This window comes from Pseudorca crassidens, chromosome 5 (genome assembly GCF_039906515.1).
Source record: "Pseudorca crassidens isolate mPseCra1 chromosome 5, mPseCra1.hap1, whole genome shotgun sequence".
NCBI classification, from domain to species: domain Eukaryota; kingdom Metazoa; phylum Chordata; class Mammalia; order Artiodactyla; family Delphinidae; genus Pseudorca; species Pseudorca crassidens.
Window position 1 is genome coordinate 72212121 of NC_090300.1, and position 21703 is coordinate 72233823.

At 36.2% G+C, this 21703-nt stretch overlaps 1 protein-coding gene across 1 annotated transcript; it reads left to right on the forward strand.

Annotated features, from left to right (window-relative positions):
* The first annotated feature begins 260 nt into the window (after positions 1-260).
* CLDN16 (claudin 16) lies at positions 261-21504 on the forward strand. The gene is made up of 5 exons (XM_067737249.1): positions 261-503; positions 13776-13878; positions 17479-17643; positions 20513-20704; positions 21371-21504. The coding sequence occupies exons 1-5, from the start codon at positions 390-392 to the stop codon at positions 21502-21504; spliced, it is 708 nt and encodes a 235-aa protein (XP_067593350.1). The 5' UTR covers positions 261-389.
* The last annotated feature ends 199 nt before the right edge of the window (positions 21505-21703 follow it).

The window sequence follows — 21703 nt, forward strand, 5'->3', positions numbered from 1 at the left end:
CTTCTTCCTTCTCTCCATCTTGGCGCTGGCACGTGCCTCTGGTGACCATCATCTCACATTAGCCCACGGTCTGGGCAGAAAACATTACCGGCGCTCCTTTTCTCCCCCACCCAAAACATTCTCAGTCCTTTCACTGACCTGGCTTCTGATTGGAGGCTCGTTGCTTCAGATAATGACCTCCAGGACCCCTCTGTGGGTTACAGCCTGTTTGTATTACTCTTACCGCAGCTTAAGACGCCTGCAGTGGGGAGTAAGGAAAAGGAAAAGACCAGCATTTTCAACATCCCCAGGTACCAGAAGCACAGAAGACTGACAGCATTCCAGCTACCTGCGTGGGTCCAGGGCTGGCAGCTGCCCATGTGTCCCTTGCAGACAGGCTGTTCGTTAAGATGAGGGATCTTTTTCAGTATGTCGCCTGCTTCTTTGCATTTTTCTCTACTGGGTTCTTGGTTGTGGCCACCTGGACAGACTGTTGGATGGTGAATGCAGATGACTCCCTGGAGGTAAGAAGTCAGCGCTTCTTTTACTGACCCAAGCCTGTCCACCTTTTCTCTAAGCCCCACTGGCCCATTACATTCACTAGGACTAAGATAGTAATAATAGCCAACATGGTTGGACTTGCTTCTTACTTACTACTTACTGAGTCTTTACATTATTAGCTTATGTAATTCTCACAGCTCATCTATGAGGTAGGTATTGTTGTTATCCCATTTTACAGATGAGGTAACTGAATAAGCCCTTTTTCATAAAGGTAAATTTACACAAGCGTAATTATATAAGCTCTCCAGAAATTCACCTCTTCCATTGCTGCATATACCAAATTGGATAACATTCCATTAACATCCTTTCTCACAAACAGAAATTTGTTAACCTTGAAGACAGCATTAAAAGTAGTATGACAGACTTTCTTAAGGAGTGATCATCTAAATGTTGATCAAGTGATCAAACTCAAGTTATATAAAACCTACCCAATTACTGTGCAATGGAAAAAATGTCATTGTAAGGAGTTCCAAGTAGGAGAAAACATTCTCTGGGAAACCAAGTTTTTCTAGTGTGTCCCAAAGTACAGGAGACAGATATGGGTTTAAGAAACCCTCTTTTAAAAATGAGTTGCTCTTGGGAACCTACTCTTCATGTACAAGATGAGTGAGTGGTTCATATTTGAAAATTTTATTTTTCTCACTGGAGAAGCTCTGAAAGAAGTAGTTTTCAAATTTAGAATTATTTTCTGTGGCTATAGGAATCTGAGAGAGGTAAAACTAAGTAAAAATCAATTCTTCAGACTCAGCAACTATTCATTTGTAAGGTTTCAAAAAGCGTAGGTGAGAAAAAGAAACAATATATCAGGAACTCACTGAGAATATACAGCAACTCACTATGTTCTCCTACGTACATCCTGAATGCAACAATTTACTCTAGCAAATGCTATACGTTTATGAAGTTTAAGAAAGATACCTGAGGGCAAGTTTTTATATTTTTTCTTCTAATTTTATTTATTAAACTCCCAAGTTGGAGTTTCAAATGGAAAGTAATAATCTTTTGTTTTTCTGTGTATTATTTTTGTGTTTTATTTTTTTCTTGCTTTTAAATTTCCTCTGACTCTTACATGGTATTTCAAAACCAAGAGAGTTTTAAGTGCTTCTTTAGCACTAGAAAATTATTTTTCTGAAAATGGTGATAGAACTGAAATAGTATAAAGGATATCTGCTGTATGTTAATCCAGTGATGCATTATTTGGCCATGCACATAAGTGGTGAATGAAAAAAACAAACCAAAACTGTCCTTTGAACAGTACTCAGAAAAGTGCAGATAGAAATGTTCTGCTGCCATTAGCTTGCTAGAGTATGGGCTGCCAGTAGTAGGTGATGAATAGAGAAATATGTTGGACTTGAGCTCACTTAAAATTATGTTTTTAAAAACATGCAAAATCTCATCTAAAAGCATTCTTAAAATATTTTCCAAAACAATTTGAAAATCTTTCTCCTTAAGCTGATGGAACTGCTAACTTCACTTGATAAGAAATGAAAGTTTAGAAAGGGTCAGACCTTGCTGAGACGGATTGGGAGTTCTGGCATTTAAAGTGCCTTCTTGCTTTCATCTCAGTACATACAACCAATCTTCCCTCTGTTCTGTGCAAGAACACTTCTAGGTAAAATGAGTGGAATGAGTAGTCTAGTTTATTCACCTTGAGTAAATCCTTGCTAACCTCGGACTATAGTTTAGTAGTTCTTAGCTTCTTTCATATTTCCCATACTTGAGATGTATTGCAATAAATCTTCATATTTCCCATACTTGAGATGTATTGCAATAAATCTTCCCCATTAAAAGAAGAACCTTTAGTCATTTGTAGAGACGTGGATGGATCTAGAGACTGTCATACAGAGTGAGGTAAGTCAGAAAGAGAAAAACAAATATTGTATATTAATGCATATATGTGGAACCTAGAAAAATGGTACAGATGAACCGGTTTGCAGGGCAGAAATAGAGACACAGATGTAGAGAACAAATGTATGGACACCAAGGGGGGAAAGCGGCGGGGGGTGGGGGTGGGATGAATTGGGAGATTGGCATTGACATGTATACACTAATATGTATAAAATGGATAACTAATAAGAACCTGCTGTATAAAAAAATAAATAATATTCTAAAATTAAAAAAAAAAGAAGAACCCTTTAACAAATGAGGCCCCCTTCTCTCCAACAGTCTCTTTATTTGTCAGTATTTTTAAAGGGACATGGAACTCGCATAACAATTACTCCTTCAGTTGGCTAGCATATAAAGTCATAATATTATCCATAAATGTCAAGGTTCTGATACTCACTGACTCAATTTTACTGTTTTGTTTCTTTGTTTCCTTCCTTGTGCATATATCGTTGTTGGTCCCTATTAACAACTCACTTTAAACAACTACTGGACAAAAATTGACACAATAAAAGGGCTTTTAAAAAAAAGCATACCCATAGAAAATTTAAAGAAAAAGGAATATAATGAATTTTTTGCTTTGTTAATCTTTGACAGTGATGTAGGCATCAGTGTTGGAAAATGGATTCTGTAGTTCAGTTCAACATAACAAACATGAAATGTATGTCATTTCAAAGGTGCCGTGCAAATCCTCCAAGGGCAGTCAAAGCTAAAGCAAGAACCATTCCTGCCTTTCATGAGCGCACATTTAGGGAGGAACAAAGATGCACATGAAACTCTAATAGAGGGTGTAGGCCAATTCATATTTGAGAAAGAAATGAACAAAGCAAAGAAGAGAGAGCGATTATTTCCCGTCAGGAGCACTGAGACAGGCCTCAGGGGGGAAAAGACATTTGAACAAAGCGTCAGAAAAGATGCCAAGGATTTCAAAAGTTAGAAATGGCAGCAGAGGTCTTCCGAGAGAGGACAAATAACAAAACTACAGGCTAAAGGTGAGTAACAGGGAGCAAGAAGCAGAGCTCAGGTATCCTTTTGACTTACTAGAGAATACTCAAAATACTACAAAATAGTATGGGGCCTCATTTATACCTGTCCTTAAGAGCTTAAACAAAGTAAAAACATTAGGAAAAAGAAATAGCACACGGAATTGTGCACAGTCCCAAGTCAGGGACCAGGGGTCCTGAGCTACCATGCTGCTCCTGTCATTCTTGATTCATGTGTGTCTTGGGGAAGACTGATGTGTGAAGAGAACCTGGGTTTTGAAATTATTCCAGCCTGTGTTCGCATCTTAACTGTCTTCTATTGAGCAGTCATAGCTCGTGTCTTCAGCTCAGTTTCCTCAATTATAAAATGAAGTTGAACTCAGTTGTTTTAAGGTCCTTTTTAGTCCTACATTCTTTAACAGCAGAACTCCTTGACTATGACTATGTCTAGAGACATGACTATGTCTTTCAGAGAGATGGCCAGCCGCTGGAGAACTGATGGCATCTAGAGCCTCCCTAGAAATTTCCACTAGGAAATCTAGTGTGAATAGTCTTCATTTTTCTGTTAATTTTATATGCTCTTTCTTCCTATTTCCCACTCTACTTCTCTCCTTACTTTTTTTCTTCCTTCCTTTCTTCTTTCCTCCCTGCCGCCTTCCTCTTTCTTCTTCTTCCTCTTTTCCCTTCCTTCTCCCCCCTTCTCCCTTTTCCTCCCTTTTAAAAAACCTTTCATGCCCTACTTCTCTTTTATTCTTCTTTTTCTACCCCCACCCTTCTCCTTCATCTCTTTATCTCTCTTTTGTGCTCCCCTTTTTTTTCTTTTCTTTCTATAATCTTTCATTCCACAAATGCTCTTTGATACCTACTCTCTACTTGGTACTGTGGTGGGTACAGGTTATGAAGGAGGATGAAACTTGGATCTTCCTTAGGTTTCTCCCAGCATATTGGCAGAGACAGACAGGTAAACTGATAGACAGTATGATATGACCAGTGCTATGATTACAGATAACTCTGAGTGGCCAGCTCACTTAGTCGTGTATAATCAGTGAAGGTTACCCAGAAGAAATATCTAAACTAGGCTTGAAGAACAAGTGAAGGGGGAAGAAAAAGTAGAGAGTATTGCATGCACAGGACATGATATAGGCAGAGATCTAGGTATGAGAGTGCTGTATGTTTATCACTTTGGACATATTGGAAAAAGTTTCCAACATAAGGAGGAGAATATAAGGGCCGGATCATTGAGGGCTTGTGTTCATGTAATATATAGATCTTATACCATAGACAAGGGTGGTTCACTGTAAGAAAACATATATGTGTGTTTTAGAAAGAGCAATCATTCTGGCTAATGTGGGGAATGATTAGAAAGGGTAAAATGAATTATAGGGAGATCAACTAGGCAGCTTTTCCCATAAAACAGGAGGAAAACGTTAATGGTCTGAACTAGTGTGGCAGCAAGCATAAAAAGGGTACAAATGAACTTGTTTACAAAACAGAAGTAGAGTCACAGATGTAGAAAACAAACTTATGGGTACCAGGGGATAAGCAGGGAGGGATAAACTGGGAGACTGGGATTGACATATACACACTACTATATATAAAATAGATAACTAATAGGAACCTACTGTATAGCACAGGGAACTCTACTCAATACTCTGTAATGGCCTATATGGGAAAACAATCTGAAAAGAGTAGATATATGTATATGTATAACTGATTCACTTTGCTGTACATCTGAAACTAACACAACATTGTAAATCAACTATAATTCAATAAAAAATTTTTAAAAAGACATGAAGATATGGGAAACTAAAGAACTCAGATTGATGGGATTAATAATTGATTGCATGTGGGGAAAGAAGGCTGATGGAGAAGGAGAAGTAAAATTTGAAATCCACTTTACTGTTTTGGGGTAATTGGAGGAAGGATGGAACCACTCACCTAGAGCTGAAATGGAGGAAAATTAGTCTCTATACAGAAGTCATTAAGCAGCAACATCCCTGGACCATGACACTATTTTTTTCTTACTTAGATGGTTGCACAGCACCTTGAGGGGGCCAGGAAGGGAATGCTTTTCAGTGTGGATGTTTATAGGTTGGACTTGATGTTACAGGGACCTAAGATTAAATCCCACCCTGCCAGGCAGTAGCTGTGTGAATTTAGACAGATGTTTAAGTTGTGTAAAACTGCATTTCCTCTTCTATAAAGGGAGAGTAACAATATGCACATGGTAAGTGTCTTGTGAGGGTTAAATGAGCCTGTGGATCTAGTTGACCGCAGTACCAGGCAAATACAAATCAGTCAATAAATGTTAACTATATTATCGTCTATTTGCAGTTTATTGTTTTGTTTTTGTTCTGGAGGAGGAGATGACATTTTGTACAATGTTCACTGAAGGGAGAAATATGCGATTTAAGTTTTGTTCCTATTTTCTCTATTGATTCTCTTGGACACATTTTGTTTACTTCTCTGAGCTGTGGTTTTTTCCATTTTTACACTTATGACTGTTCCCTTTTTGTCTAACCAGGGGAATAAGGCAGAGAATAGAGACAAAATAGCATAAGTTATATACTAAATACATTTTAAAAGAAAATAAATTATGAATTAATAACAAAAATATGTTAATTACATCATAAAATGTGTAATTCTTCATTATCCACAGTAAAATAGGAAAGTAGCTTCTTCACAGAATTACTGGTCTCTCAATTGTCAGAAAGAAAAAATGTTTTCACAAGTTTATTTCATTTTTCAGTTCAACTTTTGTTAATTATTTACTGAGAATTTGTCATGTACCAAGCACTGTTATGATTAAAATTTTATGACCTCAAATGAAAGGTAATCCACATTTGGATTTATTTTATCTTCATTACCAGGTTCTCCCCTGGGATTTCTATTTTAATTAATGATGCTACAATTCTTCCATACATAAATATTGAAATTATTAGAGCTAGCATACACTCTGATTATATATACTTGGTTTGCTTTCCAACTGATTTTAAACTCCTTTAGCAGACATTTGAGCCTAGAAATATTCTTTAATTTGCCTCATGGTCTCCTACAGCTCCTAGCACCCCCTTCCACATAATGGGAACTCAGGATGCATTTGTTAATATGAAGTGAATGGGTACCTAGTATGATACTTGACATACTTACTAAAAGAATGAATAAATGAGTGCAATATAATGTGAAGTGATATTTGGAAATCTCATGTTGAACACTAAATAAGAAGTATCTCTGTAGAAATACCATCACTTTTTCTTAGGGAAGATCTTTCATCTTGCTGCAGTTTAAATTTTTTCAAGATATGGATTTGGTCCCTCTTTTTAATCAGATAGGAAAAAAGAGCCAATCCCCTGAGATGTATAATAAAGTTGGTGAAGAGTGTATTCCTACCTAGAAAATATAGCTTTTCTTCCTGGTGCTTCAAAGAGGGAAAGAAATTAAGAAAAGGAGAGAGAGAAAAGGAAATTAATATTTTGTAATAATTCACTCAACGTAAATTGTGATCTCTGCCACTGGCCAGTAATCTTTGCAAAGTTGTGATTCCATACTTTCATAAGGAAAACATTCTAAAATGATTAAATGTATGACTTAAATTAAATAATAAATATTAAAATGGAAATATTTATATAGTCCATATATGTAAATTAGGTAATATGACCATGAAGGCCGCAAACATTATATTAATACCTAAGAAGTTTGCATTATCCCATTCTTGCCGTGTGTGCCTTTAGCCAGTGATCCACAGCTAAGCAAGAAGAGCTAAACCAAATATATTTTAGCAAATAAACTCATGGTACATAAATGGAGTAAAAAAGAAAGGTGACATCTATTTTATTTATTTTAATCTTGTTTTCTCATCCTTATAAATACCTGTCTTGAGTTCTTTTAGGCCCTGGGATAGTAAGAAAAAGAAAAGAAAATGTAAAAATTAAAAGTTCAGAACTTTAGTATGAAAAATTCAAATGCCTTTCTGTTCCAAGTGAAAATGTTTCATGTTTTAGTGGTAAAACATTATTTACTATAGTATTATTAAAACTTTTGCACCCAATAAATATATTCAATTAAGTACTGGAAACAAGTAAGTTGCATCTTCAGCATTAAAGTACACTAGCACAGGGATGGTAAAGTGGTATGAAAACTATAACTCTATTTTATGCATACACACGGTGGTTTTTAAAAGAATGTATCTTCATGACATCCCATTTTTCTTTTGGCTAATGATTATTCTTCCTATATATATTATATTTACACACAAATCCCAATGCACATGCATTTATAACATAATGCATAGTGACAAAGAAAGACCTTGTTTGATGTGGTCAACCAAGAAAAAACATTTACTAAGCCTGCTGTGTATAATTACTATATATATTGGGTTGGCCAAATGGTTGGTTCCTTTTTTTCCATAAGATGGCTCTAGTAACACTTAGTTGTCTTTTAAATTCATTCAAAACAATTTTGTTAGATTGTATATGACAGCTGTCATATCAGAGTGCATTTAAAAAAGACTTATCAAAATTGGTGAATTTTTGTGTAGCCATTTTAATATTGAAGACGGAAGAAAAAAAGCAATGTTTTCAGCATATTATGCTTTATTATTTCAAGAAAGGTAAGAAAGGTAAAAATGCAACCTAAATGCAAGATTTGTGCAGCATATGGAGAAGGTGCTGTGACTGGTTGAAGGTGTCAAAAGTTGTTCGCCAAGTTTTGTGCTGGAGATTTCTCTCTGGACGATGCTCCATGGTTGGGTAGAGCAATTAAAGTTGATAGTAAACACATTGAGACATTAATTGAGAACAATCAACGTTGTACCACATGGGAGACAGCAGACATACTCAAAATATCCAAATCAAGCTTTGAAAACCATTTGCACCAGCTTGGTTATGTGAATCGCTTTGATGTTTGGGTTCTACATAAGGTAAGCGAGAAAAACCTTCTTGACCATTTTTCCGCATGCGATTCTTTACTTAAACATAATGAAAACGTTCCGTTTTTAAAACAAATTTTGACGGGCGATGAAAAGCTGATACTGTACAATAATGTGGAACAGAAGAGATCGTGGTGCAGGTGAAATGAACCACCACCAACCACACCAAAGGCCAGTCTTTATCCAAAGAAGGTGATGCTGTGTATATGGTGGGATTGGAAGGGAGTCCTCTATTATGATTTGCTTCTGGAAAACCAAACGATTAATTCCAACAAGTACTGCTCTCAATTAGACCAAATGAAAGCAGCACTCGATGAAAAGCATCTGGAATTCGTCAACAGAAAACGCATCATCTTCCATCAGGATAACACAAGACCGCATGTTTGTTTGATGACCAGGCAAAAACTGTTACAGGTTGGCTGGGAAGTTCTTCATTCATCCACCGTATTCACCAGACATTACACCTTCAGATTTCCATTTATTTTGGTCTTTACAAAATTCTCTTAATGAAAAAAATTCAATTGCCTGGAAGATTGTAAAAGGCATTTGGGAAAAAAAAAAAAAGGCATTTGGAACAGTTCTTTGCTCAGAAAGATAAAAAGTTTGGGGAAGATTGAATTATGAAGTTGCCTGAAAAGTGGCAGAAAGTAGTGGAACAAAACGGTGAATACATTGTTCAATAAAGTTCTTGGTGAAAATGAAAAATGTGTTTTTTTTTTTTACTTAAAAACCGAAGACACTTTTTGGCCAACCCAATATATATATATATATGTAAATTTCTCCTATGTAACAGGAGGAGAAAATGCCAATTAATTAAAGTATTTTTAAGTTTCTCTCTTCTCAAAAGATATATAAAATATATGGAGGCATGACAGGCACACTCAAAACTGCAGAAGATAAGACAATGCAGGCAAAATTGTGTGTTGCCACTTGTAAATATTTTCAGAGGGATAAGAAAAGGGAAATTGGCAAAGGCTAGGATAGAGAAAAGAGAAACCTTAATTGGAAACTGCTAAAGAGGTTAGAATAAGAAATTCCAGGATTAAGGAATTAATTTATGCCATTATAAACTCAACTAGGAAGAGGGACCATCAGTCCCTCTTCCCGAAAGTTTCCTGAAACTATTTTTCTATGTGGTATCCTGCTCATCCTTAGTATTGTGGTAAACACTTTCCAGAGCCAGTTGAGTAGACAGGGTCCAGGCTGACACCAAATCAGCATAAACCCTCTGGTCTCAATAATATTTCTTTAACTCCTGGATTTAGACATTCTAGTCTGTTCAGTCAAGTCAAAAGGACATATTAAGCCTCAACTGTGTGTACAGTGTATCAGTAACCATTTTCTATGCCAAGTGAGAAATGAGAGTTCATGTGTATGAATTAGAAAAATTGACAAATATTTTCCCTCAGTAAACATCTTTTGAGCATCTATTATATACTGAGAAGGCGGATTTGTAAGCTCCTTGAAGCAAGGTGCCATGCCTATCTTGGTCATTGCTGTATCCCCAGCACTTAGCCGGTTGACTGACACATGACAGACATTTAGTGAACATAGTTTGAAAGGCAGACTTGGGAGACAGATGCACATGAATGCACATAGAAAGATAATGCAATATTATAAATGCTATAGAAATATGGACTAGTTACTGTGGGATCCAAGAAGAGATTAACTCCAGCTGGAGAGACTGGGAGAATCTCATGGAAGAAGGGATATCTTTGAGGTGAGATTTAAATGACAGGGAGAAATTTGAAGATCCACTCAGCTCCTGCTAATTGCTGCTACGTGCAGCCAGGGAGTCCAGGTGGCCAGACTGACCAAGTTTCCAAGGGAAGCCAGAAATCTGTACTCTTCTGTAAAATCTCTCTGTTTCACTGTTGGCAGGTAATTAATATTAAGAAATTTAGGTTGGCCTCATGTTTGTGACTTGCACGTTTATTGCCACATCTTGGATAAACTGACTTCTTCCCACTTCATGACCAACAGATATTTATTGAAATGATATAAAAATTCCCTGAGTATTATTTTATATGTTATTTATTAATATATGAATCACATGTTAAGAGCACAAAGATTAAATTTGTAATCGTCTATTTTGGACAATGCTGTGAGATAAAATTATTAGTTAACATTGTTTTCACCCGTTAAATAAGGTTAACTGTAGTATTTTAAGCATGAGTCTGCTTTGTAAGAACTTTGCCTTAAAACTTTAAAGAATGTGGATTTGCTTGTTTTAGAGAGTTCTTAATAAGCCATTGTACAACAGGAGGATAAGTGAAGATTCTAAATTATAGGCAAGGAGGGCTTTCCTAAATGTGATGAATAACGAACAGTCTTTTAACCTTGTATTTTGTGCACAAAGGCACCTTTAAGGGTGTCTCCAGTAAGTGCTATATTAACACAGAAGTTTAGTTAATTACAGCCGCTATTCTCACGTACCTTAACTGAGTGTGAATACCAAGCAATCTAATATTGTGCCCCTAAGCATTAATACCTAATGAAATTGGATTCCTTGTTTCCTTTAATGAGCTCATTGCTTTTCTAAATATGGTCATTGCAGGTAAATGATCAATAGCCTTGAAAATGACACCATTACTGGATTATTTTGGCAAGAAAAAAATACTCTTTTTAGTTTAAATATCCTCACATATATAGCTCAGCTCATTTCCTAAATAACCTCACATATAATGAGAATGACTATAGTAGGTTTTATTTGTTTGTTTCAGTGACTGAGTTAGACAGCAGGAAATTGGGGACAGTCACTCTCTGATTATAGAATAGGACTTCAGGTCCATATGACCTAGCTCAAATTGGAATGAACTGGATCCAGTGTGTTCCTGTTAATTGAGAGACTGAAGGGTAATAGGCTATGAGAAGGCTTGTCTTCTGTTGTGGTATAATAGTTCAGTACAAATTGTCTCTACTATCCATTTCTTAGGGCTGCCATAACACATTGCCACAATTTGGTGACTTAACACAAGAGACAGTTTTCTCTTACAGTTCTGAAGGCCAGGATTTTGAAATCAAAGTTTTGGCAGGGCTACACCGCCTCTGAAGGCTCTAGAGGAGAATGCATTCCTCGCCTCTTCCAGCTTCTGGTGACGTAGGCATTCCTTGATGTGGGCCCACGTCACGCCAGTGTCTGTGTCTGTGGGCACATTGCTTCCTTCTCTTCTATCTGTCTCTCCTCTGTGTGTCTCTTCTTATAAGGACACTTGTCATTAGATTTAGGGCCCACCCTGGTAATCCAAGAGGATCTACTTTTCTCAAAACCCTTAATTTAACTACATATGCAAAGTCCCTTTTTCCAAATAAGGTCACATTCACAGGTTCTGGGAATTAGAACATGGATACATCTTTTGGGGGGCTGCCATTCTACCCCTTGCATCTACCTTTCTCCACTTTCATATGGTTAGTTAGTAATGCTGAACTTAGTCACTACTCAGGTTACTATGCTGTTTAAGTACTTTACTAGTATTATCATTTATTGAGCAAATCATTTATGTTGTGTGTGTTTGTAATTTTTAATTCTTATAGTCACCCTAGCATTAGCTCCTTTATAAAGATAAGGAGATTGAGCTCAAAAAAGGTAAGGCCTTTCCAAGGATGCAACACAGCTAATAAGAGCGTCAATTTAAAGTCTGTGTTTTTTCAGTTATAGCTTAAATTTCATGTGCACGTAAGTTTAGATATTCACATCCTTCTTTAGAAATTGATATATTAGGTTTCGCAAGATGGATTTTCTTTATCAATATTTTGGTCTCTGTGGTGCCTCAGGTCAGATAATATTCCAACATTCTAAAACATCACTACTAGATTTAATCTTAGGAAGAGCAAGCCAAAGTGAGGTTTCATAGAATAATGGCCATAGGATGAGATTAAAGTTAGGGCTTACTACTTCACCCAAAACTATCTTCCAGTTTCCAATTCTGGAGTACTTTCACCTGAAGTAAAATTAGAATTTAAAAAAAATAGGTTTTAAGTATACTGCAATGCTTAAGAGCGTACACACAGACTGCTGTGTTTGAATCCTATCTCCTCCATTTAACTACACTTTCTGGGGTTATCACTTAACTTTCCTGTGCCTCCTTTTCCTTATTTGTAAAATGGACAGTAATAATGATAGATCACAGGATCCTCTAATTAATAAGTGAGGTGATAATACACTTAAACAGTAACTGCTTCAGAGTATAGATTCAATATAGAATTATTAATTATTACCAATTATAAGCATTTTACATACAAAGTGAAAATAGAAGTACAGCATTCAAAACTGTGATGGAGTAGCCAGCAGTAGAGTTTTATTTGGTGCACAGCACAGCTTCAAAGCATATGGGTCAAAGAGTTTCATAGCACAAATATTCTCTGATATAATTTTCTTTTGTAAATCAAATGTTTCATGTTCCTTCCTTTCTTCTCCGCACCCATTATAATCTCCCTGCCTTTGCATTTCTCTTCCCACTCTGCTCTGTTATTTCTTCTTTCTTTAAGGAAAACTTTAAGCTTTCATTTTCCAAGATAATTTGTGGTTAAATCTTACTAAACTATTCCCAGATTGCCAAGGTAATGTGAATCTGTAATCAAATCAGAATAAACAATCATATTAGTTCTGTTCCATATGTATGAGCTCTGTCAAGAATACTTGAACACATTTTCTGTTGGCATGTTTACAATTCTAGGAAATCTATTTTGACTTGCAGCTTATAGGTAAAATATGAGAAGGCTCAGGACACTTGTACCTTTTAGCTCTAAGTGGTTACTTAGAATCATCTGTACAGCATTTCTAAGTAAAAGCGATTTATGACTGAAAGGTTGTATGAAATTAATGTTCAGTTTGTTTACATCCATCTCATAGCTTAAACATTGGTAGTCCATCAGTGGAGCAAGGAAGAAGTAGTATGGTCTTTATGTATAACTTTCTTCGACCATTATTTTAAATTTATGAACTTCATATATAATAACATGTTTCTTCATGGGACTCATTGTTCATGATGAAGAAAAATTAATATACATTCCTAATAGACTCAAGATGTCAGCAGTTATCACCTATTGTTATATTGATTTTTTTTTTTTTGGATAAGTAAAGGTCAGCATATGGTAGTGAAATGAATTGTCGCCCTATTAAACTGACTCGATGATAGAACCAGCCATAGGCATTTGCATATGTTTAATTCTGATTTTATCCATCTTAGGCATGACTTCTTTCCGCCCCCCACCCCCAAATCAGGAAGTGATTTTACTTCCTGGTGGGGAAAGCCTTGAGTTGTTAGTGCTTAAGGGAAAATACTCTAAAATGCATTGTGTTTGTTGTAAATGAAATTCTGATCATGCTTGTAACCACTGTACTTTGCTATCAAACTCACAACAGCTAAGTTCTTCCTTTGATCAAGGTGAATTGAAGTGTGTCTGCCTGAGTTGTTTCACATGGTGTCTTCTCCAACATCTAGGTGAGCACAAAATGCCGAGGCCTCTGGTGGGAGTGTGTCACAAATGCTTTTGATGGGATTCGCACCTGTGATGAGTACGATTCTATTCTTGCTGAACACCCCTGTACGTATGCCTTAGACATCACCCTTATCAGGGAGGGAAGACCAAAGGAAATTGAACTCAGGTTTCCATTATGTGTTTTTGTTTTTTTTACGATTCAATATTAAGTTTCTGTCCAGTTTTAAATGTTTCAAATAGAAATTTAGTTTATTTCTAAAATGTGAATTGAAACATTTTTAGCATATTTTATCTTTTCCCATGTATTTATAAATTCCTTTAGGGTAAAAATATTATCTTGTTCAGTTCTGCTATCCCACAGAGGGTCTTGTATAAGCCTACTACAGCAGGCTTATAGTAAACACTTTTTAAATTGAAATGAAATCTTCAGGGTGCAGTGATTTTATGATTAGAATTGACCGGTTAGATGAAAAGCATTTCGGAGATGTCTTTTAGCTATGACTTAGGTCAGATAGAAAGTTTACAGTATTTCAATGGATGACTTGCTAAGATAGAGAGACAGTGGATATAGAGGGCCAGAGACAGAGACAGAAAAACAAATAGGGAGAGAGATAGGCAAAGAGAGACACAGACTGTGGGATCAGGGAATGAAAAACATTAAAATATGTGACACATTCTTAGCAGAAATAATAAAGCCATCTCCTAGATCTTCCCTACCTTTAGCTTTAAATTATAATTAGGTGTTAACAAGGCCCATGTTTCTATGAATAAAAGATTTCATAGATCGAAAAACCTTATTATTGATTCTCTCAACTCTTCTCCATACCATTTATTTATTTATTTGTGTGTTTGTTTGTTTATTTACTTATTAGAACATCCAATCGTGCCAAGAAGTACTGGTGCTGTTATTAAAGCAAATTGGTTTTAGTCTCTTTCAAATCAAATGATGGGTGGTGGTACAATATCACAACTTCTTTTCTCAAGATAAATGAAAAGTAAACCCTTAGAATGTGACTTTTCCCCTGAACAGCTATTTCGGTGCAGGGGAAAGCACTTAAAAGGAGCTGTGCTCTACAAATATCTTTCTCTGCCATTTAGGATTTGAGTGCCTGAAACATTTTTTAATTCATAAAGCTTTTATTTCATTTTTTAGAAAAAGGCCTTTTATGTTTTCCTCTTTTCTTCCCTTCTTGCACTAACCTAGTTCTATCTACAAAGAAGCATGATTTGGTCAATAGGAATGGGCATTCATGTTCACGTGGACCCTAGGCTATTGCAGAAATGCAGTTCTACGGTTAGAGTTGAGAAGAAAATAGAAAGATGAAATATTTCAAACTTTTAAATATTTGTTATATACATTTATGTAAGAAGAAAATAAAATTATTCACAAGCCTACTACACAGAGAAAACCACTGTTTATATTTTTAAATGGTCCTTTATCTTTTGCCTATACTATCTCACATTTGTCTTTTGATATATTTTTACCTATTACTTTCAAATTATATGCTAAAAATCCATTAATTTTCTTTAAAAAATTCCATCATATGTTTAAAGACTAGAGAGATGAAAATGAGTTCTTAGAAAATAATATAACTGTGCCCTCTAAGTTAGGATGTTACCTGTAAGAGAGTAGATTTTATTTTTAGTCTTGGTATCTTTTATACAATCACAATTAGATCACATTTCTCATTACCTTGTATGCTTAGAGTATTTAGACCCAGATGCATTTTTATTTATTTATTTATTTATTTATTTATTTATTTATTTATTTATTTATTTTTTGCGATACTCGGGCCTCTCACTGCTGTGGCCTCTCCCGTTGCGGAGCACAGGCTCCGGACGCGCAGGCTCAGCGGCCATGGCTCACGGGCCCACCCGCTCCGTGGCATGTGGGATCTTCCCGGACCGGGGCACGAACCCGTGTCCCCTGCATCGGCAGGCGGACTCTCAACCACTGTGCCACCAGGGAAGCCCCGAGATGCATTTTTTAGGGCTCCTGTTGATACTGTTAATTTGAACCCTTCTCTACCCCCCAAATCAGGGTATTTAACATTATTCTGGCAGCCAAATCTCAGATAATCTCCAGAAGGAAATTCCTGGCTGGCCAGCATTAGCAATCTCTTGCAGAGCTGCCCTCTTGGAACTGGGCTAGCCATGTGGCCCCTGGATGACACCATAGGCATGAGTCCTGTAGTTCCACAGAGCATCTGAGACACACTTTGTATGGGAGCAAGGGTCAGAGAGGGGAAAACCAGGGCCAACAATGATTTCAGGGCACCCCATCCAGATAGCAACCCTGGCCCTGTTGATCCCAGGTTCCAGAAGAGGACTTAGAAAATTTCAAGAGAGGCACTCCAAAATGTGGGACCACTTAGTTTGGGGTGCTGAATAGGAAGCCCACTTATATATAACATTTGAGGATCAAGGAGATCTGCTAAAATATAAAAACTCATAACACCTAATGAGTTACATAGTTTTCTCTTTCCTTAATTTTGAAGAAAACAAAATGAACTTTAGATTTGGCCTAAATTTGAAATTTGAGCCTAAATTTTAAAAAATAATGTCAAATTTTGAGATCTTAAATATTCACCTATTAATAAGGTAGAAACTGATTTTATGCATTGATTTCCTCTCTTAGATGGATTATAAAAATAATTTTGAAATGAGGAAAATTGGCCACATTTTCACAAGCCATCTATAACTAAATAGCCCCTAAAGTTGCCTCATCATTGAGGAAAAATTATTTCAATACAAGGAAACTCCAGGTCACTATGAAAATAAAACATAATTATGATACCATCAAAGGAATAAATTTTATTACTCCTCTCCAGTAGCCAGCTAAAGTAACAATAGTTCTGACTTCAGATACTTAACCCTCCATTTGTGGCAACCTTATTCTTGTTTTAATTTAGTGTCACTGGGGCTCACAGGTGAGGAGGCTTTCACAGTTGATGATGCTCCCATTGCAGATGACTGCTACTATTCTACTTCTATGTACCTGATCTTCTCTTTCCTGGACTTTCTACCACATATTCTCATTGGCCATAGCTTTAAAATATGCTTCGTTGACAATGCAAGGTTGAAGGGTTAATGCAGAGTGTTGGCCAAGAAGGGTCACCACCTGAAGGAATAAAAGAAAATAAATAGTCTTCTGTTTAATAATGGAAGCTCCTTCTCCTTCTAAAGATCTGCTGATGGCTCCTACCTGAACTGGCAAGAGATGTCTTGAAGTATTTTATTCTGCTCCCCTATTTTAACCAATGTGTTACATTTTTTCAATAAAACTTCAAACAAATGTAGTGATTATTTATTTATTGAATACTTATTGGTTGTCTTCAGAAGAAGAGATACTCTACTTTCAATTCAGCATTAAGCTAATACTTGTGAATGAGACTTATTCCAAAACAGGAGGCAAAAAGGAAATAGTTATTTAGTCCCCACCATATGCCAGGCATTTTACTAGATGGCCAACAAGACTATAATAAGCAGTCCTTAACCAAATAATACTGTTGATAGTCTCGTACTATTTTTGCATTTTATGAAAAATTAAGGGTATTTATTTTCAAGTTCATGCATATTTAAAGTCTGATTTTATTTGGTGGGCATGTGTTAATGTACGTGGTTGTCTGTTTTTTGGTGTACCTCTGTGTATTAACATGTCTCCTTCCTCTGACTATGCTGAAACCACATGCTCTGATCGTCTAGTGAAGCTGGTGGTAACTCGGGCGCTGATGATTACTGCAGATATTTTAGCTGGATTTGGATTTATTATCCTGCTCCTTGGTCTTGACTGTGTGAAATTCCTCCCTGATGAGCCATACATCAAAGTCCGCATCTGCTTTGTTGCTGGAACCACATTACTTATAGCAGGTATTGGTCTGGACTAGTGATGGGGATAAAGATACTCAACTAAGGTCTTGGGATGAAGAAGGGTGCTGTTCTGAAGTAGTTCATTTTAGGATAATATTTGACTTGCTTTTCTAGATTGAAGGAATAAGGAGCACATCTACCAACCCTGCTTTCCTTAGTTTTGGAATCAGAGAATTAATCTTTTGTTAATATCCCTGGTCAGGGTTTATTGAAGTCCTCAAACTATTTTTTAACTATTTTAAAAGTTATATAAAGCTTTAACTTAAAAAAAAATTGTGATTATTCCTGAAGTTAAATCCTAAAATAAGCCTCCAGCCGCCACCTTCTTGCCTGCACACGCCCTTATCAGTTCTTCTTGGCAATGAACTAAATTGTACCAAGTCCTGTGTTAGGCTTTTCTCATGTGCCAACTCATATGATCATAACTGTAACAATAAACAGATTATGCTCTTATCTCTACTTAAGAAGCTGGTGAATAAATGGAGTTCTGAAGACATAAATCAAGCATGAGTAATAAACAATAAATCAAGAATCACTTTATATGGTGTTTATTAGTGAATCAGCAAAATTGATATTTTACTGAGGTCTGTCATCAAATTCAATTTAGTCTTCCTTTATCGTCATGTCTTTTTTGGATCATAATACAAGTTGGGAGGAAGTACACTGTGAAAGAAATCAAAGTGTAGGAAGATTGAAAACCAATGAGTCTACCCTCCAGAGAGAAAACCATCTTCTTTTATGGTAGCAGCAAAAAGTTAGCAAATGCTTGCAGGTATATATATGTATGTATATATATATATATATATATAAAATGTGTGACCTTAGGCCAGTTAATCTGTCTCCTTTTCTTGGTCTACAAATTAGCGTGAAGCCTCAGCAATAATATCTACTCCTAATTGTTGTTGTAAAGATCTCAATGTGGGCAGAGTAAGCCCATAGCTGAAAGTCTCACCCATCACATAGTCAAGAGTGGGGCCTCCCTGATATTTTCACACAAGGCCCTAAGGATCCTTAGGTTGTACTAAAAAATCACAAGAATTTAGCACTTTGTTTTCCTTTTAAAGATATTCATTCCCATATCCAGCCTAGTGATAACATAAAGCTTTTGTATGTAACAACGTGTTCATGTAACACATTTAACCATCATTTAATGCTTTGCAATTTTATTCTAGAATGCTTTTTGAGACATCACTAATCTACTCCATTTTTTATAAAATAGCAAAATGAACTAAATTTAAAGAAAAATAAGTCACTGAAGAAAATCCCTGCAGGAACGGCTAAAGAGATACTCAAATTGCCAGAGATGGCCAAAGCCTTGGAATCCTCATTTGAAATTAGTATGCCATGTATATATTTATATGTATACACACACACACATATATATATGCACACACATAGATATATACACACAACTAAAAGTGGGGTCTTTTTGCTCGCCACTCAAAAGCCAATAAAGAGGTAAAGATGGTGGAAAGGAAAGTTTGCTTTATTTTGGATGCAGGCAACCAGTGGGGAGGGCAGACACCTGTCCAAAGGCTGACCACCCCTCCACGCCCCGACAATCAGGGAGCAAGAGCTTTTATAGGTGGAGGGAAGGGGCTACATGTAGAAACAGTACAGTCAGCTCTGACAGCCATCTTGAAATTGGTCATCAGTGGTCTGACCAGCATCATCTTGATTGTTTTAAGTACAGTTAATCTTCAGTTCCATGGTCAGTTTGTTCCCATTTTTTTAAGGCCAGTTCCCAGAATTGTGGCAGCTTATGTCATGGCTACAGTCTGCTCATCATATAGTTAACTTCTTCCACCTGGTAGGGGTTTCAGTATCTATAAAACAGCCCACAGGATATGGCTCAGAGTACTATCCATAGCCCTTGAGAAGGAACTAAAGGTCCTTGACTTTGCTTACTGACTAAACTATCATTGTTTTGTCCTGACTGCTTTTTTTTCTTCTGCATTTTCTCACATCTCTGATTAAGCTTATTCTTTGGCTAAAGTTTTTCCACAGACAAAAGGCAGGCGGAGGACGTGGGGGAGAAAGGACCATAAGGTCCTGCTCCGTTTCACACACACACATATATATGTGTGTATATATGTGTGTGTGTGTGTGTGTATATATATGCATATGTATATATATGCACACATATATATGTATATGTATATATACCAAAATCTGTTTCTAAGTTTCGAAAAAAAGTTTTCATCCTAAACCTATGGGTTACAGTATTATGGGAAAGGTGTGGTAATTTACACCCTGTATTTTAATGGTTACTATGTGTTCATGATCTAGTCCTTCTTCAACTTCTTGCATTAAACAATTGAGAAAAGAATGCAATTAAATTGTGACTTCAATAGATATCACAGACAGACTTACTAGAGAAAAAATGTGAGAGTTTCTTGGGGGTTACAGATTTCAGAAGCACCATTTTCATATAGCCTTTTGTCTGACAACTCGCCACTCTTTTTTCTTACCTCTGAGCCCTGGCATGCAATTTATACCTTTAAAGCAAGAGGACTCTAGTGGCATTGTTTCAAGACAATCAATTTTCAGAAAGACTAATCTGTGAGAATTAAATTTTATTTAAGACGGACAAAATTTCTTAGTCTATCCTAATATGGTGTGGGAGTGTTAGATAAATTTTCAATTTCTACTTTAGTTATTTGTTTTTAACCTCAAAGTACTAAAATGAAGGACTTTAAAAACATAGTTTCCATATGGGTGCTGATTATGTAGCTGACATAACTTCAGTCATGGGGCTGGGGAGCCATAGAATACTCTTAAATACAATACAGTAGAATACTCTTAAATCTCCTTGGATTTAAATTTTTAAAAGGCCTGCATTATTTTTAGCAATTTTCATCTCCTTCAGGTGCCCCGGGAATCATTGGCTCTGTGTGGTATGCTGTTGATGTTTATGTGGAACGTTCTTCTCTGGTTTTGCACAATATATTTCTTGGCATCCAATATAAGTTTGGTTGGTCCTGTTGGCTTGGAATGGCTGGGTCTCTGGGATGCTTCTTGGCTGGTGCTGTCCTCACATGCTGCTTATACCTCTTCAAAGGTAAGAACAAAATAAAATAGCACACTTCCTTGCCTCCAGTATCATTCCTCCCAACCCAATGGAAACACAACTCACCAGCTCAAACTAATGTTGATAACTTGATCCCTACCTATTACCATTAGAAATTTCAGTTGTTCAAGGACGACTGATTTGCAGTACTAGAACCTTACTATCCTGTTAGTGGTATATTTGTTGAAAAGAAAAACAAAGAATACTACAGCTACAACTGTATCTAACATTCAAATATATAATGGTTATTTTGATGTGTTATAATCTTATAAATCTCACTTCACCCAATCAACTAAATTTATATCTACAATTTATATCTACAGAGAAGTAAACAGAGAGCCAAGTCAAATGCATACTTGTTATTAAAAAGTGTGATGTGTTACTATTGGGTTTCTTAAAATGTCACTGAAAAAAAATAAGGAAATCCCTCTTCTCATAAGAAAGAAAAGAAAAGGAAATTACTTGATTGAATTTTAAATCTAAAAATAACTTTCCAGTTGAAAATCTTAGAGTTTCTTCTAGGTTCTTAGATGATTCCTTCTTATAATATTTATATTATTGCCTCTTTTGGGTAAGAGTATATAAAATTACATTTTCCCCCAAACTTTACTGAGCCATAATTATTTTTATATCACCATGTTTATCTCTTCCAAACAGATGTTGGACCTGAAAGGAACTATCCTTATTCCAGGAGGAAAGGCTATTCAACTACAGCTGTTTCCATGGCCCAGTCATATGCAGCCCCTCGGACACAGACTGCCAAAATGTATGCTGTAGACACTAGAGTGTGAAGTGACACATATCAGTCAGTGTGTATATGTTGTTTAACTAACCAATCAATATGTTCAAGTTAATAAAATAGCCGGCCAATCCAGGAACAGTTATCTAGACTTCCTGTTCAACTAAATTAATTGCTTAGCTTATTCAACAAGTTTGATTCTCCTATCACTTCTCCTTCTCAATTATTCTTATATTCTTCCACATTCTTTT

Coding starts and splice junctions, on each gene's coding strand:
- CLDN16 (XM_067737249.1), top strand. CDS start 390: ATGAGGGATCTTTTTCAGTATGTCGCCTGCTTCTTTGCATTTTTCTCT. Junction 13,879..17,478: donor TATTCTTGCTGAACACCCCT/GTACGTATGCCT, acceptor CTGATCGTCTAG/TGAAGCTGGTGGTAACTCGG. Junction 17,644..20,512: donor AACCACATTACTTATAGCAG/GTATTGGTCTGG, acceptor CATCTCCTTCAG/GTGCCCCGGGAATCATTGGC.